This window comes from Microcaecilia unicolor, chromosome 5 (genome assembly GCF_901765095.1).
Source record: "Microcaecilia unicolor chromosome 5, aMicUni1.1, whole genome shotgun sequence".
NCBI classification, from domain to species: Eukaryota; Metazoa; Chordata; class Amphibia; order Gymnophiona; family Siphonopidae; genus Microcaecilia; species Microcaecilia unicolor.
The window spans coordinates 363,305,269-363,329,891 of NC_044035.1; the positions used below are offsets into that span (position 1 = coordinate 363,305,269).

Sequence of the window (24,623 nt, forward strand, 5' to 3'; positions counted from 1 at the left end):
GATGAATACCATCCGGTCCAGGAGATTTGCTACTCTTCAGTTTGCTGAACTGCCCCATTACGTCCTTCAGGTTTACCGTGAAGTCAGTAAGTTTCTCCGACTCGTCCGCTTGAAATACCATTTCCGACACCGGTATCCCACCCAAATCTTCCTCGGTAAAGACCGTAGCAGAGAATTCATTCAATCTCTCTGCTACGTCTTTATCTTCCTTTTACCCCTCGATCATCCAGCGGTCCAACCGATTCTTTTGCCGTCTTCCTGCTTTTAATATGTCGAAAAAAGTTTTCCTATGTTTTTTTGCCTCTAATGCTATCTTTTTTTCGTAATCCCTCTTGGCCTTCTTTATCTGTGCCTTGCGTTTGCTTTGACACTCCTTACACTGCTTCTTGTTATTTTCAGACAGTTCCTTCTTCCATTTTCTGAAGGTGTTTCTTTTAGCCCTAATAGCTTCCTTCATCTCACTTTTCAACCACGACGGCTGTCTTTTGGACTTCCGTCTTTCTTTTCTAATTCGAGGAATACGTTTGGCCTGGGCCTCCAGGATGGTATTTTTGAACAGCGTCCATGCCTGTTGTACAGTTTTTACCCTCTCAGTTGCCCCCCTAAGTTTTTTTTCACCGTTCTTCTCATTTTATCATAGTCTCCTTTTTTAAAGTTAAACACTAACGTATTTGACTTCCTGTGTATAGTGTGTTTTTTCAAACGATGGTAAAACGATGGCTATTAGGACAAATGTCTTCAAGTCTATTACTCCGGACTAATAACAAAACAAAAGGGAAAAGCAGCAACTACTTAGCTTAACAATGATATGAGTCCAACGCTGTGAACATTAAATCAAACACCTAATGCCTACACAACTTAAATTCTGTTTCAGTCTCCTGACCTGCTTTGTGGGATGTGGGAATAGTTGCTGAACATTTTATTCTTATTTTTAATTGTACTCATAGCCTGTGGAGTAGCTTTCTTTCCCCTTATATAGTCGGAACTATTTGGGTTTCTACTAGGTACTTGTGACCTGGATTGACCACTGTTGATAACATGATACTGGGCTAGATGGACCATTGGTCTAACACAGTATGGCTATTATGATCTTTTGCCCTTTTCCAGTTCTCCTGGACCACTCCCGACTCTAGAGAAGCATTGAGAAGGTCATTCAGTGGGGCCTCCAGAACTTCCTTGAATTCCTCAGTATCTTCAGGTGTATGCCATCTGGCTCAATCACTTTGTCCACCTTTTAGTTTATCTAGCTCCTCATGAAGAGGCCTCTGAAAATAGTTCAAGGTCTGCCATGCTGCCCTTTCTATTTATGAGGGTTTTGCATGCAGAAGATGACTGGAGCAGACAGAATTTCTGAGTGAGAGGGAGAGAGAACTGCATTTGGAGTGAGGAGGGTACTGGGGAGGCTGGAGTCTGAGGAGGAAAAAGGCAGGAGGGGATTTTAGGTCTTATGATTGATGAACTCCATACAAAAACACTGCAACTAAACAGTGCAGAATTTTGCAATTAATATTGTGTGCAGAATTCTTCGTAGTAGTGTGTGCATTGAGTCTCTAATTCTAGTTCTGAGGTTACAATACAAGCACTAAACCAATTTAATAATAGAAGCAAACATTACTACTACTACTATTTAGCATTTCTATAGCGCTACAAGGCATACGCAGCGCTGTACAAACATAGAAGAAAGACAGTCCCTGCTCAAAGAGCTTACAATCTAATAGACAAAAAATAAATAAAGTAAGCAAATCAAATCAATTAATGTGAACGGGAAGGAAGAGAGGAGGGTAGGTGGAGGCGAGTGGTTACAAGTGGTTACGAGTCAAAAGCAATGTTAAAGAGGTGGGTTTTCAGTCTAGATTTAAAGGTGGCCAAGGATGGGGCAAGACGTAGGGGCTCAGGAAGTTTATTCCAGGCGTAGGGTGCAGCGAGATAGAAGGCGCGAAGTCTGGAGTTGGCAGTAGTGGAGAAGGGAACAGATAAGAAGGATTTATCCATGGAGCGGAGTGCACGGGAAGGGGTGTAGGGAAGGACGAGTGTGGAGAGATACTGGGGAGCAGCAGAGTGAATACATTTATAGGTTAGTAGAAGAAGTTTGAACAGGATGCGAAAACGGATAGGGAGCCAGTGAAGGGTCTTGAGGAGAGGGGTAGTATGAGTAAAGCGACCCTGGCGGAAGATGAGACGGGCAGCAGAGTTTTGAACCGACTGGAGAGGGGAGAGGTGACTAAGTGGGAGGCCAGCAAGAAGCAGATTGCAGTAGTCTAAACGAGAGGTGACAAGGGTGTGGATGAGGGTTTTGGTAGAGTGCTCGGAAAGAAAGGGGCGGATTTTACGGATGTTGTAAAGAAAGAAACGACAGGTCTTGGCGGTCTGCTGGATATGAGCAGAGAAGGAGAGAGAAGAGTCAAAGATGACCCCAAGGTTTCGAGCTGAGGAGACAGGGAGAATGAGAGAGCCATCAACAGAAATAGACAACCCCTGTTGTCTTTCTTACCCACCCCCACCCTTGTGTAATGAGTTGCAGGGACTAAGAATGCATTGGAGTTTGGCTCCAGGTTCTTGTATTTGTGTAGCTGTCCAGTGTAAGCATGTAGACTCCTCATCATGATACCATGTTCTACATTTCTCTGTTGTCCAGTACATTACCGGTGTTATCCATCCCTTTTTTGAATAAACAATTACCTCTTTTCTTAACTGTGTTAAAGTTGGTGATTGTTTTTTTTTTTTTTTCCCCCCCGTATAAATCCTTCCATGGCATGTCTGTAGTCAACATGTCAACTTTAAGAAACTTGTGGTTTGATTGCTGAGTTCCAAGATTTTGTTCAAGCAGGGAGATCAGGATGTGGATTTAGCTCACACCTGTTCTTAGTAGTTCAAGGTGAATGATATTCAGCTACATTAGTTATTTCCCTGTCCTTGGAAGACTCACAGGCTAAGGGGGGCAATACAGAAACCCAGGTGATAGAGCTATATGCTAGTGGTATCACACCTGCCTCTTAAAGGTACATACAAGAAGGGGTTGGGGGGACCAGGGGAGAAAGGGTTGCTGCTAAACACCATGGAATTTTTTTTTTTAATGTTGGGACTGGAGGGTTGGGTCTGGTGGATGGAGGGGAGGGGGAGCCACTAGACTAAGCAGGGATGTTCATTTTAATGTTAGGGGCAGGAGGTCTGGTTGGAAGGAGGGTGCAGGGGTGGTAGACTACCAAGGATGTTTATGTTGGGGGCAGAGGATTTGAGTCAGGGCTTCTAGACTATCAGAGATCAAATGGCGAATGCAAATAGGTATATCAGGGCTGAAAGTATGTGATCAGAGTCCTAGAGGTCATCTCTGGGGACCCTGGGGGGGCATTTTAGCTTTTCTGCCCCGATGCAGAGGGCAAGTTAATACTTCTACACCACCTCAGACTTGGTGATAAATTTCTCACATTGTGCTTACGTTGTACTTCCTTAAAAAAATTGCACTGGGGCAGAATAGTTAATAGCCTACTTACCATTTATTTTAATGTACTGTGTGCCAGTGTCTACTGTGCAAGCTTTCTCCCATGCTGAACCCGTTTCTGTACTACTACTACTACTACTACTTAACATTTCTAAAGCGCTACTAGGGTTACGCAGCGCTGTACAATTTCACAAAGAGAGACAGTCTGTATTGTGCAACCAATAACCTGAGCGCATACCTGGTGTTAATCCTGTATTTCTGTTCTTGTTAAATCTCTGTATCAGCCCATTAGTTTGTACCTTAGACCACTGAGGGTTAAGTGACTTGCCCAAAATCACCAGGAGCAGTAGAATTTGAACATGGGTTCCCTAGTTCTCAAAACAAAACAAAAAAAGGATACATCCAACTGCAGTGAATATACATGCTGACATAAAGTAATCAGGAAAACCAGTTATATCAACCAAATTTTATTGGAAATGAATGTATAAAAAGGTGGTCTTTAATTGTGTATATATCAAGACTTTTTCTTAACAATTGCCCATCAGCCCAGTGTTTCGGCATCTAAGCTCCTGTATCAGGAGCAATTATTTCCTTGTCAGTGAGTCAGACAGACTGTAGATGTACATATCCACCTGCAAACAAAACTAAACAGATCAGACTCAAACATAAAAGCAAAACTAAACTAGGACCAGAAGTGGCAATGATAAAAATATTACCTTATAAGTTATACTGCTTCACAAGAAATAGCATGGGGAGCCCATACTGGTGATACTGTAAAATAAAAAGCAAAATACATTTGAACACATGAAAATCTATTCTAAGGAGATTTACATTGACACCAGAAAAGCAGAATGCAAAGCATCAGCCCATTGAACAATGCCAAGGATTTACTGGTACAGATCTCAAAACAGACTTAGCTCCAAACTAATGTTTTCCAGGATCTAATAGCACCTGTCTCAAATTGCCAAAAATAATTGTTTAAGTACCAGATGGTACAGGTCTCCAGTCAAAAGAAGTACAGCATACGAAACACCTTAAGGGTCTAAACACAAAATGATAACCTAAAACTATGTTTATTAAAACTTATCATAGTGCCCTATCTGGGTAAACAGGTCAGGGTGGTTTACAAAGTACTGCTAAAATAACAGTATAAAAACACAGAAAGGAATTTGGAAAGCAGCAAACAAACCAAGAACATTCAAAGTTGGTATTAAATAATAACATTTCTTTAACTTTCGGGGTAAATCTTGCCTAATAGAGTACATATACTCATACCAAACTCACAAAGTACTCACTATTTACTCTTGTAATAATACCTTTACTTATAAACTTTATTTAGTTATAATCAGAGGATACAAACACCCTTCACATATAACACAAAGCAACCCCAGTATTCCTTAACTACTAGCCCCTCAGCCGCTCACATTCACACAAAACATATATAATTCATTCAACCACCTATTCTTAATTTCTATGTGCCCAAATACATCATTTCATGACATGACATGATCTTAGCTCTACATCAGAGATGAATTCAACTGCTTAACTGTCTATGTCCAACTCCTTCAGAGTTTGCTTGCAGTCACTTCAAAAAATGATGATAGGCGTATTAGCTGTCGCCAAGTCCACGATGAAAGCCTTTTCTTTCTCTGCCGAATTGGCTACTTCCTGGTGAAATTGTAGCATGGAACTAGAGATAGGCTGCTGGGGATACCACCAAAGCGTCAATTAAAATGTTCTTAACACATCCTGGTTCTCAATGCGAGACCGCATTTCATCATCATCTTCCTCAGGAGAACCAAACCTCGCAATCCATGAGACTGCTCTCCAAGCCTGAGATACCAGAATGTTTGGGCGTCATTTCCGGTATCTCAGGCTTGGAGGGCAGTCTCATGGATTGCGAGGTTTGGTTCTCCTGAGGAAGATGTTGACGAAACGTTCCATGTAGAATCTCAAATAGGGAAAGGGAAATGGGAGTCAATATATTGTCTTTCTGTGGTTACAATCAAAGCAGTTTACATAGTATATACAGGTACTTATTTGTACCTGGGGCAATGGAGGGTTATGTGACTTGCCCAGAGTAGCAAGGAGCTGCAGTGGGAATCAGACCTAGTTCCTCAGGATCAAAGTCTGCTGCACTAACCACTAGCCTCTACTCCCATGCCCTCCCCCTCCCCCAAGTAAGATAAATTATGGTTCTTAAATCCCTCAGAGCCTTCACATTTTCATAACAAGGAACATATGCTTCCATTACCACACTCTTCTCTCCCCCACCCCCCTCCTCCTCTTGACAATGACCAATTCCACTCCCCTCTCACACGTCTAATAATTCAGCAACTAGCCTCATGCCCAGTGTAGCTTGGCTGTCCATATCGGTTCCCAGGTTTGCTAAAACATTCTCTACCTTTGGGGATTATTAGTTTGTGCCCTAATGCGTTCCGTGATGTATCACTAACCACACTCTCTCAAAAAGACATTACACAATGTGATACCCACAAGCGAGCCTTCTCCGGAATATCCCCCACACTCTGGAATGCAATGCCTGAAAGACTTCGCTTAACACAAGACTATCTCTACTTCAGGAAGCAGGTGAAAGCTTGGCTCTTCAACCAGGCCTTTAATGAAAGAAGTAACTAACTTGTTAGTCACACAAGGAGTGACACGAGCTACACATAACTGCAGCAGGACATGTTTATCCACTCCTACCTTGCTGGGATAATATTTAAGCATCTCTCTGTCTTCATGTGCACCTTTCTTTAAATTAGTCACATTATTCTCTAACTCCTCTTACTCTTTTACCTACCTATATGTTAACCATCAATATGACCGCATGTGCAACTTTCTTTAACTCTTTAGTGTTCAATGTTCCCATAATAAGCCATATGGGAACAGATTGGTGGGAACATTTATTTATTTATTTATTTATTAGGATTTATTTACCGCCTTTTTGAAGGCATTCACTCAAGGCGGTGTACATTGGACACTAAAGGGTTAAATTAGTCACCTTACCTTCTAACTCTTCTTAGTGTCTTACCTATCTATATGTTCCATCTTTGCTTTACCCTTCACTATCAATTAAAATGTTCTGTTATGTATTGTGTTGACATAGTAAGTAGTATACTATTCCATACTTTGTATTGTTATTTGAATATTTTTACTACTGTAACTGCTTATTGCTCATATGTGATCTATTCTTACTGTACACCGCCTTGAGTGAATACCTTCAAAAGGCGGTAAATGAATCCAAATAAATTTTATTTTAATATTTGATGTACTGGCATTTGAAATTAGGCATGTCCTGCTTGTTCTTGGAGAAAGCAAAGTTGCTTACTTGGTAACACTTGTTCTCTGAGGACAGCAGGAAATCAGTCTTCATAGAAACCACCTACTTGTTCTTGGAGTTGGCTTTGTCTAATAGCTGTATCCGGAACTAAAACATCTTTGGATCTATTCTCTTCAATCTAAAATGCTTTGGCTGCCCTGGTTTGCACACCACCACTGATCTTTGAACTTGTTGTGTTTTGCAGATATGTGGCATTGACGTCCTTATTGAAGACAGTACAGACAGATCATAATGCAGTGCAGAGACACCGGAGCACCATTGTGGACTGCCTTAAGGATTTGGATGTTTCAATTAAACGGTAAATTAGCGGAACTCACATTCTGACTAAATATAATAAATTGCATGTCCAGCCTGTTTCAGGATATCTGACTTCTGTTACACTCCCCAGCAGTCACTACTGATGTGTATTGGCATTCTGGGAATAAGCTAGAGCAACAACAATAACAATAGAAGGGAGATGTTGATCTATGTGTCAAACTCAAACTTTGTAGAGAATGTACTGTGCTTACATTGTAATATATTTACTACTACCACTAGTCATTTCTATAGCGCTACTAGATGTACACATAAGTACATAAGTAATGCCATACTGGGAAAAGACCAAGGGTCCATCGAGCCCAGCATCTTGTCCACGACAGCGGCCAATCCAGGCCAAGGGCACCTGGCAAGCTTCCCAAACGTACAAACATTCTATACATGTTATTCCTGGGATTTTGGATTTTTCCAAGTCCGTTTAGTAGTGTTGTACACATTATATGCAGGTACTTTCTCTGTCCTAGTGGTTAGGGCAGTGGGCTGAGAACCTGGGGAATTGGGTTCAATTCCCATTGCCGCTCCTGATTACTCTGGGCAAGTCACTTCACCCTCCATACAATACTTAGATTGTGAGCACACTAGGAACAGAGAGAGTACCTACATATAATAAATGTAAATTGCTTTGATTGTACCACAGAAAGGTAGTATATCAAATCTTATTACCCTTACCCTCCCGCCAGCCCTGAGCCTTCCCTCTGATGTGACTTCCTGGTCCTGTGAGCAGGAAGTTGTAGCAGAGGGACAACTCAGGGCCGGTGTGAACAGTATGAGGATTTAAGAGGTACCAGGGGGTTGGGGGAGTGGAAATGTCCTACTGTAAGAGATGGTGGAGACAAAAACAGTAACAAGATTAATAAATACATGGAATGAACACAGATGACCCATATATAGAAAGAAGAAGGAATCAATAAATGTGTGGGATTTGGCCAGCAGCATGTTTATGCTTAAAGCTGTTACAGAGGACTGACTTCTCTTTCTTTTAGTTGGCACACAGTTAATAGAAAGTGCCTGTAGTGATATAACCAGTTTTTATTTGAAACTTGACTGTTCTGGGCGCTGATTGGCTTGGAGTTTGAAATTACCCAGCAGATGCTGGTTATTGCTTCAGTTTCAGCCTGGGAGAAGGAGAGAGAGATCTTTCTGAAGCTCTGTGAACAGATATACCCTGATCTCCCCATGTACTTTCTAGGAAGTATTCAAGTATTTATCTAGTGCTATAATCGATCCATATTTCAGTTGCCTGTTATTGTTTGCTAATTGCACTATTTTGTTCCACTGTTCAATATTTTTTAAGAGAATAAACATAATTGATTGTTTGCCCGGACTAATAAAGAATCCTGGTGGTTTGTGTGTTGGGTCTGTGAGTGCTTTCTGGGAACTGTGGGACCACTGGGTGGGTGGCTCCAGTATCCTAGAAGGCACTGGGGATAATCTGAGAGCGGGAGACTCGCCCAGAGACGGTTGTGACCTGGTGTTATGACCCGGTAATAGTGAGCCCCTGTGCCCCGACTGAGCACGGCTGAGATGGAGTGATGCTGCACTCAGCCAGGCAGCCAGACAACCCCTAGCTTCACCTGGAAAGCGACCACCGTTCACTGAGAGTTGAACTCCCAGCTGCAGGTGGCCACCAGGACTTCTGGAACCGGCGGGGTTGCACAGCCGCTGACCAGGATGGCAGAGAACAGACACAGTCCAGAACCAGAAAGAATAGTCAAAAGCAGTCCAAGGTCAAGGCAGGCAGCAAACAAGCAAAATCCAAGAAAACTAGCCAAGGTCCGGTACACAGGAAAACAGGAACAGAAGATATACGGTGAACAGCACTCGACAGCAACTCCTCGGAACAATTGAGGCCGAAGCAATGAAGGCCTGGAGGCAGTGCTTTAAATAGTGAAGCAATCTGAGCAAACCAAACTCAGGTGAATCCAACATGGCTGCCCCCATAGGAGATCCTCCCAAGACCAAATATGGAGTTCCTTCCTGTTCTCGTTTATACAAGATGGCTGCCCCCTCCTGAGCTAGCCAAAATGACTGCTGCCCTTGCTCCAAGCCGAAAGACGGCTGCCAGACTTAGGAAACTGAAACAGACCCTCCTAAGACTGAACCTTGTCCCTTTTGGACGGAGCTGAGGAATGACTTAGCCGGGAGGAGCGTCGAACAGGTGAGGGACGTAACACCCGGTCTGTGGGAGGAGGGTGCTAGTGTAGAGCACAAGCAGCAGGTGCAGGCGGACCTGAGCTGTGTTGGGGATAGACCCTCTAAGTGGCCGCGGGGTGACTCCAGGCAGGTGGCTTGGTGTTTCGTGACTGTGAACTGCAATGGATTTACAGCCTGTCTCATTGACACAGACTACTGTGGATTCTTTTGGATTCGTAATAAGTAAATGAAAACCTTTATTAGAGGAGCTAAATTCTACAATGATTAGGATATTTACAATGATTAGCACATATACACACAATGATTACCTGTATACACACAATGATTAGCTGTATAAACAGTCATTACATCACTGGTCTCTACATCTAAGCAATGCCAAGAGTTCTTAGACCAGGAAAAGAAGCAATACATACATACATCACTGGTCCTTACATCCAGGCTCTTATCAGCTGGGGGGGGGGGGGCCCCGGTTCATAGCGAGAGCCAGGAGCTTTAGACCAGGAACAAATCCTCTGTGCAGTCTGTACGTTACTCACAGATGAGCACCCACTCTGCTGTGACAAGCCCTCCCTTTTTATTAGGCTCTGAGCCCATGCCCAGAGCTAAGGAAAGTTACAGAATGCTTCTAAGGAAAATTACAGAATGCTTCTCTGCTTAGGTCTTTGGGAATGTGGTTACATTCTTTCCCAAGCCCAGGTGGCCAGGCTGGACTTCCGAAAAATGCCATCCTCCCCTTCACATACCAAATTAGTTAGAGCTGTGTCTTATCTTCTGCTTTCCAACTTGTTTTTTGTATTCACAAGAAAAGTTACTTCGGTCAAAGACAGAGTTGAAAAACAATCTTTAAAATTCACTTCCATTACACACTGGCTCTTAATGATGACCTGGACATATGGGTTAGTGAACGCTTAAAATATCTTAGCATTCTTCTAGATGAAAATCTGTCTATGATTCTGCTGGTTTGGAAACTGTTGTGCTATTTCTTTTTACTTAACATTAATTTCTAAGACCTGATTATGATATGGACTAATGATACTGAGGAATGCTTGTTTTTGGTAGCATTTTATAATTCCTTCTGCGCAATACAGATAACACACCTTTGGGGTACCTGACACGTAGTATAAATTCTGAAAGAATTGAGTCCCAAGCAAGACTAACATTAGTGAGTGAAGTGTCAGAAGCAAATCTGTTCCCCCTTATCATTAGATCCAAGCTCACTGCACCCAAAATAATAGAAAGAACTAACTCCACACCCAAGTATTGCACATATTTATTTACAATAGCAGCAGATAGAAGGAAGGAAGGAAGACAAAACCAATGTCATCACAGAAATAGCTCAGAGGAAACGCGCTTAAATCCCTAGATGGCATTCTAATCCAGTCAGGCTACACTATCCCCATAAAGCTCTTAATACAAAGGTACATGGCATATATACAACCTGATGCAGATCTCTAGATCTAGTCCAGGCACAGGCTTGCTCCTTGGGTGGGCTGTTGATGCAGTATCCCTTTATCTCTGATAAGAGCCCCTATTTATGGAGAAATCATGGACTGCAGCTGTACTGATAATGTACATTCTGGCCTTGCAGATGATGCCTACATAACATTGTTATCCCCATTGTTCTGACTTCAGGGGCCACATTGTTATCTCACCGGCACCACATTGAAGTAGTCAACTTGATAAAGAGCCAGGATCTCATAAACAGTGTGCAGTTGTGCCAGCTATAGGGTCTGTCCAGTTACACCGGTAATTCCAAAAGTCCTTGGCTGCTCTAGCCATGATGTCGATTTAGAATAACAACCTTGTTGTTCTAGTACACTGAGAATCTTGTCAGCAGTCTTTGTGTGTGTGCAAGGTCAAGGCTTTAGAAATGGAAAGTCTGGGTCTACATATGAAAGTCAGGTTGTTGATGCTGGATAGTACCATGGATTATATTCCCATATATCTTTTGCTACAGAAATACATGTGGAGGGGCATAATCAAAAGGGGCGCCCAAGTTTTCCTGAGCAAAGGGGCGGGGAAACCCGTATTATCAAAACAAGATAGGCGTCCATCTTTCGTTTCGATAATACGGTCGGGAACGCCCAAATCGCAAAATTTAGGTAAACCTTAGAGATGGTTGTCCCCGATTTTCGGCGATAATGGAAACCGAGGACGGCCAAACCATTTGGTCGTGGAAGGAGCCAGCATTTATAGTGTACTACTCCCCCTGACATGCCAGGACACCAACTGGGCACCCTAGGGGGCACTGCAGTGGACTTCAGAAATTGCTCCCAGGTGCATAGCTCCCATACCTTGTGTGCTGAGCCCCCCAAACCCACTCCCCACAACTGTACACCACTACCATAGCCCTAAGGGGTGAAGGGGGGCACCTACATGAGGGTACAGTGGGTTTCTGGTGGGTTATGAAGGGCTCACATTTACCACCACAAGTGTAACAGGTAGGGGGGGGGATGGGCCGCGGTCCACCAGCCTGAAGTGCACTGCATCCACTAAAACTGCTCCAGGGACCTGCATACTGCTGTCATGGAGCTGGGTATGATATTTGAGGCTGGCAAAAAATATTTTAAAAGTTTTTTTTTTTTAGGGTGGGAGGGGGTTAGTGGCCACTGGGGGAGTAAGGGGAGGTCATCCCCGATTCCCTCCGGTGGTCATCTGGTCAGTTCGGGCACCTTTTTGAGGCTTAGTCGTAAGAAAAAATGGACCAAGTAAAGTCGCCCAAGTGCTTGTCAGGGACGCCCTTCTTTTTTCCATTATCGGTCGAGGACACCCATGTATTAGGCATGCCCCAGTCCCGCCTTCACTATGCTTCCAACAAGCCCCTGTGAGCTTTGGTCGTCCCCGCAATGGAAAGCAGTTGGGGACGCCCAAAATCGGCTTTTGATTATGCCGATTTGGGCGACCCTGGAAGAAGGACGCCTATCTCCCAATTTGTGTCGAAAGATGGGCACCCTTCTCTTTCGAAAATAAGCCTGATAGTGTTTCATAGTGCTGGTTTTGCTCCTATGTTTCTACTATTACTACTACTACTAATCATTTCTATAGTGCTACTACTGTTGCTTCTTACGACTGTGATCTACGCTGAATCCTATCAGGAAATATTGCAAAATATAAAACACCTATAGAATAGCACCAAAGAACACAGAGCAACAACATGCTAACCAGTAACAATAAATTAAAACAACTTTGTTTAATGTTGTAGGACCTACAGTCTGGAACGCCCTGCCTACACTTTTACGTAAAGAACACTCCCTACCCTCTTTTAAAGCTTCGTGAAAAAGACATGTTAGCTTTTAATGTCTGACCCATTTGTTAACTGTCTGGACTGCTTTAGCCTTAGGATCCCGTGGGATATATAAAGGTTATCTAAATCTTTCTTATTTATATTATATTTCTCTTCACTATTTGTATTTCTGTTATATGTAAACCACTTTGATGAGACAGCCCTAGGCGGTTAATCAAATAAACACAACTTTAAACCTTGAAAACAGAGTAACTTTCCAACGTGTTGTGAATCTGAGAAATTGAGTCCTTTCAAATGTTAAAAAGGTCCAACATGTTTTGGCATGTTAGCTGCCTGCTTCATGGGCACTTTACAAGGAGTGCTGGGGAGATAAAATTTCTAGATGTAATAAACAACTGTTTTTTGGAGCAACTGGTCCAGGAACCGATGAGAGGGGTCCTTGGTGGCGTGTAGGGCATAATGTGAGAGGTGGCAGAGTTGAGTCCCCTGGGCAACAGTGATCATAACATGATCAAGTTTGAGCTACTATCAGCGATGAACCCACAAAAGAAATCCACTGTAGCGGCATTTAATTTTCGAAAAGATGACTATAATGAGGAAAACATTCTTCTCCTAATTCTATAAAGTTGCATACCCAAATTTGTGACTAGCATGCAAATATATGCGCACAATTAATAGAATAAGGTCAGCTGTGCAGTAATGTAATTTAAAAAGTAGATACTAATTGGCGTTAACTGCCACATAATCCCCCTTCACAAAGCTGCACATAACAATGTTTGCTCCAAGCTCCTCCTGTTTGTGTGCTGTCACACGCCATCTTCTCTGTGCAAGGCTGTCCTTTGGAATAGCCTACCCTTCATTCAAAGTTGTCCCTCCCTTCAGGAATTTTCTTCTGCTCTTAAGACTTTTCTGTTTTCAGATGGCTATGGCTAATGATTGCCCTGCTGTGGTCTCTATTTGCTGTGTAATTTTGTAAGTTATCTCCTTCTTCCTTTATTACCTATATTATGCAAGCCGCCTAGACATTTGTATGATAGGTGGAGTAGAAGCCCCGAATAAACTTGGAAACTTGGAACCAATTATTGGCTCTAATTGCTGTTAATTGGCACTACTTTGCATTACCTGGCGGTAATGCAAAGTACGACTTGTATTTCTTTTTAATGTTACTATGTAAGCCGCATTGAGCCTGCCATGTGTGGGAAAGCGCGGGGTACAAATGTAATAAATAAATAAAATGGTTGAAAAGAAGCTAAAAGGATCATCTGCTAAGGTTAGGACACTAAATCAGGCATGGACGTTATTCAGAAATACCATCTTGGAAGCCCAGACCAGATGCATTGTACGTATTTGCAAAGGTGGAAAGAAGAGAAGACGACAGCCAACATGGTTAAAAGGTGAAGTAAGACGCTATTACAGCCAAAAAACTGTCATAAATACATAAGTATTGCCATACTGGGACAGACCAAAGGTCCATCAAGCCCAGCATTTTGTTTCTAACAGTGCTCAATCCAGGTCACAAATACCTGGCAAGATCCCAAAAAAGAACAAAACATTTTATACTGCTTATCCCAGAAATAGTGGATTTTCCCCAAGTCCATTTAATAATGGTCTATGGACTTTTCCTTTAGGAAGCCATCCAAACCGTTTTTTTTTTTTTTTTTTATAATTCTTGTTTATTAACATCTCAAACCAATGTCATGTTACAAGCCAACTGCTGCCTACTGAATTATAGAACCCCCAGGGATCTCCAAGGAGATACATTCTTTGCTGATGTATATTTTCATTGCAGCCAGAGCAATTCTGGCTGAACTATGGAAGTAATCGGCAGTACCACCTTTAGAGAAAGTTTATTTATGCCAAGGTCCTAGATTACAGAACACTCTGCCCAAGCAAATATTCTGGACTCGTGCTAGGGGAAATAGGACCTTACTTTGGCACCTAACCAAAATTAGCTGAGCTAGAGAGAACAAAACCAAAGCCACAGATAGAAGCCCCACCTGGAGTATTGTGTTCAGTTTTGGAGGCCGTATCTTGCTAAGGATGTAAAAAGAATTGAAGCGGTGCAAAGAAAAGCTACGAGAATGGTATGGGATTTGCGTTACAAGACGTATGAGGAGAGACTTGCTGAACTAAACATGTATACTCTGGAGGAAAGGAGAAACAGGGGTAATATGATACAGACATTCAAATATTTGAAAGGTATTAATCCGCAAACGAACCTTTTCCGGAGATGCGAAGGCAGTAGAACGAGAGGACATGAAATGGGATTGAAGGGAGGCAGACTCAAGAAAAATGTCTGGAAGTATTTTTTCACGGAGAGAGTAGTGGATGCTTGGAATGCCCTCCTGCGGGAGGTGGTGGAAATGAAAACGGTAACGGAATTCAAACATACTTGGGATAAGCATAAAGGAATCCTGTGCAGAAGGAATGGATCCTCAGGAGCTTAGTCGAGATCGGGAGGCGGGGCTGGTGGTTGGGAGTCGGGGGTGCTGGGCAGACTTATACGGTCTGTGCCAGAGCTGGTGGTGGGAGGCGGGACTGGTGGTTGGGAGGCAGGGATAGTGCTGGGCAGACTTATACAGTCTGTGCCAGAGCCGGTGGTGGGAGGCAGGGATAGTGCTGGGCAGACTTATGCGGTCTGTGCCAGAGCTGGTGGTGGGAGGCGGGGATAGTGCTGGGCAGACTTATATGGTCTGTGCCCTGAAGAGCACAGGTACAAATCAAAGTAGGGTATACACAAAAAGTAGCACATATGAGTTGTCTTGTTGGGCAGACTGGATGGACCGTACAGGTCTTTTTCTGCCGTCATCTACTATGTTACAAGCCAAATTAAACTTTGATATATCAAGATGTTTTAAACGTTTTCTTTCCTTTTATTTACCTTCCTTAACCACTCCCCTCTCCTTCCCCACTCTCCCCCTACCCCCCCCCCCTAAAAAACCATGACCCCCCCCCCTCCTTCAGTCCCTCTCCCACCCCTCGACCCACACCCGACCAACCCTCTAACAGTTTAGAATACTACTCCTAGCCACTGGAGTGAGAGTGTCCCAGAACATCCAAACAATTTTTCAACTCCGCTAAGTTAACTTCCTTTACCACATTCTCCGGCAACGAATTCCAGAGTTTAGTTACAGGTTGAGTGAAGAAAAATATTCTCCGATTCATTTTAAATTTACTACATTATAGCTTCATTGCATGCCCCCTAGTCCTAGTATTTTTGGAAAGCGTAAACAGACGCTTCACATCTACCCGTTCAACTCCACTCATTATTTTATAGACCTCTAACGTATCTCCCCTCAGCTGCCTTTTCTCCAAGCTGAAGAGGCCTAGCCGCTTTAGCCTTTCCTCATAGGGAAGTCGTCCCATCCCCTTTATCATTTTCAGCGCCCTTCTCTGCTCCTTTTTTAATTTCAGTATATCTTTTTTGAGATGCAGCGACCAGAATTGAACTCAATATTCGAGGTGCGGTCGCACCATGGAGCAATACAACGGCATTATAACATCCTCACACCTGTTTTCCATACCTTTCCTAATAATACCCACATTCTATTCGCTTTCCTAGCCGCAGCAGCGCACTGAGTAGAAGGTTTCAGTGTATTATCGACGACGACACCCAGATCCCTTTCTTGGTCCGTAACTCCTAACGTGGAACCTTGCATGACATAGCTATAATTCGGGTTCCTCTTGCCCACATGCATCACTTTGCACTTGCTCACATTAAAAGTCATATACCATTTAGACCCCCAGTCTCGTAAGGTCCTCTTGTAATTTTTCACAATGCTCCCGCAATTCTGGTTCTATTATTGTTAGAAAGCGTAAACAAACGCTTCACATCTTGTCCGCTCTACCCCACTCATTATTTTGTAGACCTCTATCATATCACCCCTCAGCCGCCTTTTCTCCAGGCTAAAGAGTCCTAGACTTCTTAATCTCTCCTCATAAGGTAGTCGTCCCATCCCTTTTATCATTTTCGTCGCCCTTCTCTGCACCTTCTCCAATTGCTTTATATCTTTTTTGAGATGAGGCATCCAGAACTGGAGGAGTGGCCTAGTGGTTAGGGTGGTGGACTTTGGTCCTGGGGAACTGAGGAACTGAGTTTGATTCCCACCTCAGGCACAGGCAGCTCCTTGTGACTCTGGGCAAATCACTTAACCCTCCATTGCCCCATGTAAGCCGCATTGAGCCTGCCACGAGTGGGAAAGTGCGAGGTACAAATGTAACAAAAAACAAATGAACAGAATTCTCCAGGTGTGGTTGCACCATGGAGCGATATAACGGCATTATAACATCCTCATTTTTGTTTTCCATCCCTTTTCTAATAATACCTAACATTCTATTTGCTTTCTTAGCCACAGCAGCAGCACACTGAGCAGAAGGTTTCAACATATCATCAACGACAACACCTAGATCCCTTTCTTGGTCAGTGACTTCTAACATGGAACCTTGCATGACGTAGCTATAATTCGGGTTCCTCTTGCCCACATGCATCACTTTGCACTTGCTCACATTAAGTCATCTGCCATTTAGACCCCCAGTCTTGTAAGGTGCTCTTGTAATTTTTCACAATGCTCCCGTAATTTAACGACTTTGAATAACTTCGTGTCATCAGCAGATTTAATTACCTCACTAGTTACTCCCATCTCTAGGTCATTTATAAATATGTTAAAAAGCAGCGGTCCCAGCACAGACTCCTGGGAAACCCCAGTAACTTTTAACCAGTTTTTAATCCACAGTAGAACACTACCTCCCAGGGGCGTAGCCAGACTTCGGCGGGGAGGGGGAGGGTTCAGAGCCCGAGGTGAAGGGGCACATTTTAGCCCCCCCTCCGGCCATTGCTGACCCCCCGCCACCACCACCACCAACAACAACTTTGACCCCCTCCCCCCCCCGGCCGATGACCCTCTCGATCCCCCTCCCGCTGCCAACCCGCCGCCGTCGCCTACCTTTACTGGCGGGGGACCCAAACCCCCGCCAGCCGAGGTCCTCTTCTTCCGGCACTTCGTTCTGTTTTTTGTGATTCTGACGGTGCAGGACGTCAGACTCACAAAAACAGAACAAAGCCTTGCGCCGGAAGAGGACCTCAGCTGGCGGGGGTTGGGGTCCCCTGCCAGCAAAGGTAGGTGGGGGAGGGTTGGCGCAGGGAGGCAGGGTCGAGAGGGTCGTCGACAGGGGGGGTCCAGGGCCAAATCTACGTGGGCCCAGGCCCCCGTGGCCCCACGTAGCTATGCCACTGCTCCCTCCTATCCCATGACTTTCCAATTTCCTCTGGAGTCTTTCATGAGGTACTTTGTCAAACGCCTTCTGAAAATCCAGATACACAATATCAACCGGCTCACCTTTATCCACATGTTTGTTCACCCCTTTAAAGAAATGTAGTAGATTGGTGAGGCAAGATTTTCCCTTCACTAAATCCATGTTGACTTTGTCTCATTAATCCATGCTTTTGAATATGCTCTGTAATTTTTTTCTTAATAATAGTCTCTACCATTTTGCCCGGCACTGATGTCAGACTCACCGGTCTATAATTTCCCGGATCTCCTCTGGAACCTTTTTTTAAAAATCGTTGTTACATTGGCCATCCTCCAATCTTCCGGTACCACACTCCTGGAGTGGAGGAGTGGCCTAGTGGTTAGGGTGGTGGACTTTGGTCCTGGAGAACTGAGAAAAATGTCAGGAAGTATTTTTTCACGGAGAGAGTAGTGGATGCTTGGAATGCCCTCCCGCGGGAGGTGGTGGAAATGAAAACGGTAACGGAATTCAAACATGCGTGGGATAAGCATAAAGGAATCCTGTGCCGAAGGAATGGATCCTCAGGAGCTTAGTCAAGAACGGGAGGCGGGGCTGGTGGTTGGGAGGCGGGGATAGGGCTGGGCAGACTTATACGGTCTGTACCAGAGCCGGTGGTGGGAAGCGGGACTGGTGGTTGGGAGGCGGGGATAGTGCTGGACAGACTTGTACGGTCTGTGCCAGAGCCGGTGGTTGGGAGGCGGGGATAGTGCGGGGCAGACTTATACGGTCTGTTCCCTGAAGAGCACAGGTACAAATCAAAGTAGGGTATACACAAAAAGCAGCAAATATGAGTTATCTTGTTGGGCAGACTGGATGGACCGTGCAGGTCTTTTTTTCTGCCGTCATCTACTATGTTACTATGATTCCCACTTCAGGCACAGGCAGCTCCTTGTGACTCTGGGCAAGTCACTTAACCCTCCATTGCCCCATGTAAGCCGCATTAAGCCTGCCATGAGTGGGAAAGCGCAGGGTACAAATGTAACAAAAAAAAAGGATATATTACATAGAAGCTTAGCTACAATTGGGTGGCAGAGCAGGTGGGGGGAAGAGAGGTTGGTGGTTGGGAGGCGAGGATAGGGGAGGGCAGACTTTTATACGGTCTGTGCCGCAGCCGGTGATGGAAGGCGGGACAGGTGGTTGGGAGGCAGGAAAAACTGCTGGGCAGACTTATACGGTCTGTGCCCTGAGAAAGACAGGTACAAATCAAGGTAAGGTATACACATGAGTTTATCTTGGGCAGACTGGATGGACCATGCAGGTCTTTTTCTGCCATCATCTACTATGTTACTATGTTACAATAGCTCCGCAAGCTCATTTTTCAGTTCTATCAGTACTCTGGGATGAATACCATCTGGTACAGGAGATTTGCTACTATTCAGTTTGTAGAACTGTCCCATTACATCCTCCAGGTTTGCAGAGAATTCATTAAGTTTCTCCGACTTGTCAGCTTTGAATACCATTTCCGGCAATGGTATCCGACCCAAATCTTCCTCGGTGAAGACCGAACCAAAGAATTCATTTAATCTCTCTGCTATGGCTTTGCCTTCCATGATCGCCCCTTTTACTCCTCGGTCATCTAGCAGTCCAGCCGATTCTTTTGCCAGCTTCCTGCTTTTAATACACCTAAAAAAATTTTTACTATGTGTTTTTGCCTCCAATGCAATCTTTTTTTCAAATTCCCTCTTAGCCTTCCTTATCAGCGCTTTGCATTTGACTTGACATTCCTTATGCTGTTTCTTATTTTCAGTCGGTTCCTTCATCCTTTTTCCGAAGGATTTTCTTTTAGCTCTAATAGCTTCCTTCACCTCACTTTTTAACCACGCCAGCTGTCGTTTAGTCTTCCGTCCTCCTTTTTTAATACGCGGAATATATTTGGCCTGGGCTTCCAGGATGGTGTTTTTGAACAGCATCCACACCTGATGTAAATTTTTGACCCTCGCAGCCTTTCCTCTAATTTTTTTTTCACTGCTCTCATTTTATCAAAGTCTCCTTTTTTAAAGTTAAATGCTAATGTATTTGATTTCCTATGTATACTTCAAAGCTAATATCAAATCCTTTCATATTATGTTCACTATTATCATGCAGCCCCAGCACCATTACCTCCCGCACCAGATCATGCGCTCCACTAATGACTAGGTCTAGAATTTTTCCCATCTCTCATCGGCTCCTGTACCAGCTGCTCCATGAAGCTGTCCTTGATTTCATCAAGGAATTTTACCTCCCTAGAGTGAGTCAATATTGGGGTAATTGAAATCACCCATTATTATTGTGTTGCCCAGTTTGTTTGCGTCCCTAGTTTCCTTTAACATTTCTGCATCCGTCTGTTCATCCTGGCCAGGCGGATGGTAGTACTCTCCTATCCTTTTCCCCTTTAAACGTGGAATTTCAATCCACAGAGATTCCAAGAAGTGTTTTGTTTCCTGAAGAATTTTCAATCTATTTGATTCAAGGCTCTCATTAATATACAATTCTACCCCTCCACCAATTCGATCCACCCTATCACTATGATATAATTTGTACCCACTGGTTATCCTCCTTCCACCAGGTCTCAGAGATGTCTATTATATCTAATTTTTCATTTAGTGCAATATATTCTAACGCTCCCATCTTATTTCTTAGGCTCCTGGCATTTGCATATAGACATTTCAAACTATGTTTGTTCCTATTTACATCATGCTTAGTACTTGACATTATTAATTTGCAATTTTTTGTCTGATTTCTATTTTTAGTTAAGGACACCTGATCTACTATGGTCTCTTTTGCAACCTCACTATCAGGATACCCTATCTTCCTTGTTTTGGTGATATCTTTGAAAGATACCTTATCCCGAAGCATGCGCTTTTGAGCGACTGTCGGCTCCCCCCCTCCCCCCCCCCCCCCCCCCCAATTTCTAGTTTAAAAGCTGCTCTAGCTCCTTTTTAAATGCCGATGCCAGCAGCCTGGTCCTACCCTGGTTAAGGTGGAGGCCATCCTTTCGGAATAGGCTCCTCCTTCCCCAGAATGTTGCTCAGTTCCTAAAAAATCTAAAACCCTCTTCCTTGCACCATCGTCTCATCCACGCATTGAGACTCCGGAGCTCTGCCTATCTCTGGACCCTGCGCGTGGAACGGGTAGTATTTTAGAAAATGCTACCCTAGAGGATCTGGATTTGAGCTTTCTATCTAAGAGCCTAAATTTGGCTTCCAGAACCTCTCTCCCACATTTTCCTACGTCATTGGTACCCACATGTACCAATGTTACAAGAAATGATTTACTTGGGGAAAAGAGCACTAGAGCACTCGCTACTGTTTATAATTTAAGAGCAGGTGCTGTATTTATTAGGATATTAATTTCTCCACCAATCACCAAAGGTGATAATTGCAATAAATTAAGTATATATAAAAGATACCATATACTCAGAGAGGGAGGGGGAAGGGTCAGTTGGGGGGGAGCTTGGGAAGGGGGGACGGGAGGGAAAAGGGGAAAGAACAATAATAAAGTAATTTGTTGTTGATGTTTGAATTGGTTACTGTTAACAAGCGGTGTGATAAAGAGGATTGTATACAATACTCAATTACGATGTTAAACTGCATCTTCTTTAATAAAAAATTATTGAACATAAAAGATACCATATACTCAGAACACAAAGAGACCGTATCTTTAGCTTCAAAAAGGGTGATTTAATATACAATTGCACTCAGAACACAAAGAGACCGTATGTTTAGCTTCAAAAATGGTGATTTAATATACAATTGCACACGAGAGGTAGATTTTTTAAAGAGATTTTTACAGATAATCTGTGCTTAAGTAAGGTAAAGTAAAGTAGCAGGTCTAGATCAAAAGTTATGTTACTTACAAGTCCTTATTACATAGTATGAACAGCATGAGGTAAGCACATGTTCAGGACAGGAGAGCTTCTGCAGTGAGTGGATCTGAGTTGCTTGCAGCTGAAGAGAGAATCTGAATCTTGGGGAAACAGCTTTTGCTTTTATATCTTGCAAGCTGCAGGAGGATATGATCACAGAGTCCCAGCACCTGCTTCCTGGTTTGCACTGGATAACTTGCAAGGCATTATGGTTATTGTAGTCTGTTCACATGATCTGCATTATAGGTCTCTCCTTTCTACAGATGTCCTGGCGTCCATTTGTCTGATAGTTGATGGGAGGGGCAGGTATACCTTTGACAAGCAAATGCCTTGTTTATGGTTTCCCCTCTGAAGTCTTTGTTATCAATAGCTGGAGTTATGCCTTTTCCAGACTATCTGTCTGCTGGTGGAGATGTCTATGTGATTCTTCAAGTCATGCTTTTGTTCAGTCTTTTTAGGTGGGAGGGCAGAGAGAGTTTTATTTCTCTTTGAAGCACAGTACCCTTTTGTCTCTTAAATGTCTGTAATTAACTAGATACTGCAGTGCCTGCTAGATTTTATCTGTTAATGCTGTGGTTTAAAGTTTTTAAAACTAAGTGGAAAAGACTATGGAGATTAGTTGATAAAATTTGCTTTTTATATTTTTATTTTGCCTATCACTAACCTACAATTCCTCCTTTAAACCCCAATCTAAGTTCCCAAAGCACAAAGCAAAATAGTGTTCCCTTACCAGAGAAAGGTCCTCTTCTCTCGGAACTTTCTTAGGCTCCTGGCATTCACATATAGACATACACCTGATTTACTATGGTCTCTTTTGCAACCTCACTATCAGGATACCCTGTCTTCCCTGTTTCGGTGATATCTTTGAAAGATACCTTATCCTGAACCTCTTGCTTTTGAGCGACTGTCGGCCTTCCCCCAGTTTCTAGTTTAAAAGCTGCTGTATCTCCTTATTAAATGCCGATGGGTCCCAACTAGTTAATAATGTTTGCTTTTCTTTCTCTCTCTCTCTATCTCTTTCCCCTTAATACTAAACTAGATCCTGCAGTGCCTGCTAGAGGCTATCTGTTAATGCAGTGGTACAAAGTTCAAGTTTTAAATGTAAGGGGAAAAGACTTTGGAGATTAGTTGATAAAAATTTGCTTTTTTTATGTTTTTATTCTGCCTGTCACTAACCTACAATTCCTCCTTTAAACCCCAATCTTCAAAGAATGGAAAAAGGGTCCAAATGAAGAAAATTAGAAGCAACATAAGCACTGGCAAGTCACATTGAAAGCATTAATAAAGAAGGCTAAAAGAGAATATGAAGAGAAACTTGCCGCAGAGGCTAAAACTTACAGTAAAAACTTTTTCAGGTACATCAGAATCAGAAAGCCTGCGAGGGAATCTGTGGGGACCGTTAGATCACGAAGGAGCAAAAGGGGCACTCGGGGAGGACAAGGCCATAGCGGAAAACTGAATGAGTTCTTTCCTTTGGTCTTTATGGAAGAAAATGTAAGAGATCTGTCTGTACCGGAAATGGTTTTCAATGGTGGTGATGTGGAAGATTTGAAAGAAATTTCGGTGAACCTGGAAGATTTACTGAGCCAAATTGACAAATTAAAGAGTAGTAAGTCACCTGGACCGGATGGTGTCAATTCAAGGGTATTCAAAGAACTCAAGCATGAAATTGCTAATCTTCTGTTAGTAATATGTAACTTCTCATCAAAATCATCCGTAGTAGATTGGAGGGTGGCCAACGTAACACCGACTTTTAAAAAGGGTTCCAGGGGTGAACCTGGAAATTACAGACCGGTAAGCCTGACATCAGTACCGGTAAAATAATGTAAACTATTATAGACAAACATGGTTTAATGGGACAAAGTCAGCATAGTTTCAGCCAAGGGAAGTCTTGCCTCACCAATTTGCTTCATTTCTTTGAAGGTGTGAATAAACGTGGATAAAGGTGATCCAGTTGATGTACAGTATCTAGATTTTCAGACAACTTTTGACAAAGTTCCTCATGAGCTACTCCTGAGAAAAATAAAGTCATGGGATAGGAGGCATTGATCTGGTGTGGATTAGGAATTGGTTATTGTACAGAAAACAGAGGGTAGGGTTAAATGCTAATTTCTGTGAATGGAAGAGGGTGAACAATGGAGTGCTGCAGGGATCTGTACTGGGACCGGTGCTATTTAACATATTTATAAATTATATGGAAATCAGAATGACGAGTGAGGTGATTAAATTTGCAGATGACACAAAACTATTCAAGGTTGTTAAAACATGTGTGGACTGAAATATTGCAGGGAGACCTTAGGAAATTGGAAGACTGAGAAATGCAAGGTGATGCACATTGGAAAGAATAATCTGAACCATAGTTACCTGTTGCTAGGGTTCACCTTGGGTGTCAGCACTCAAGAAAAATATCTGGATGTCTTTGTAGATAATACGCTAAAATCTTCTTCTCAGTATGCGGTGGCGGCCAAAAAAGCAATCAGGATTCTAGGAATTATTAGGAAAGGGATGGTGAATAAGACTGAAGATACTATAATATCTCTGTCTTCAGAGGTTGCCTTTGAGGAGTCTCCCGAGCTCTTCACGCATTACTTCTCAAAGTCACCAAATTCAAGCCTTTTACATCTTTGCCTCTTTTTTTGGTGATTAGTTTATAAGGCTGTTTTTTTTTTTTTTCAACCTGGCCCAGTTGCATCAGATTGTTAGTTAGGCAGTTGTTTTCACCTTATCCCTTTATTCTTTTTAATAGCTATCTTGCTCCATAATACATGAATTAACCTCATCTGTTATTTGTCCTGTTTGCTGGGATTAGACTGTCTCTTACGTGTTTGTGTACAGTGCTGCATACTTCCAGTAGTGCCATAGGAATAAGTAATAGTAATAGCCTGAATAGATTACCCAGTAGCCTTTTCATTGGTTACGTGTACTGCCTTCAGTTAATGCCAAATGAAGCATCCATATTGTTATTCAGACAGAATATGAAGTTAGTATAACCCCA

The 24,623-nt window shown here is 43.0% G+C and overlaps 1 protein-coding gene across 2 annotated transcripts in view; it reads left to right on the top strand.

The window, feature by feature from the left end:
• The window catches only part of AP1G1 (adaptor related protein complex 1 subunit gamma 1), a 319,248-nt gene that overhangs the window by 184,397 nt on the left and 110,228 nt on the right, over positions 1-24,623 (top strand). For both annotated transcript variants that reach the window (XM_030204680.1, XM_030204681.1), the window contains one exon: positions 6,967-7,080. In XM_030204680.1, coding sequence (XP_030060540.1) covers positions 6,967-7,080 — 114 coding nt within the window. The remainder of the gene's footprint in view (positions 1-6,966; positions 7,081-24,623) is intronic.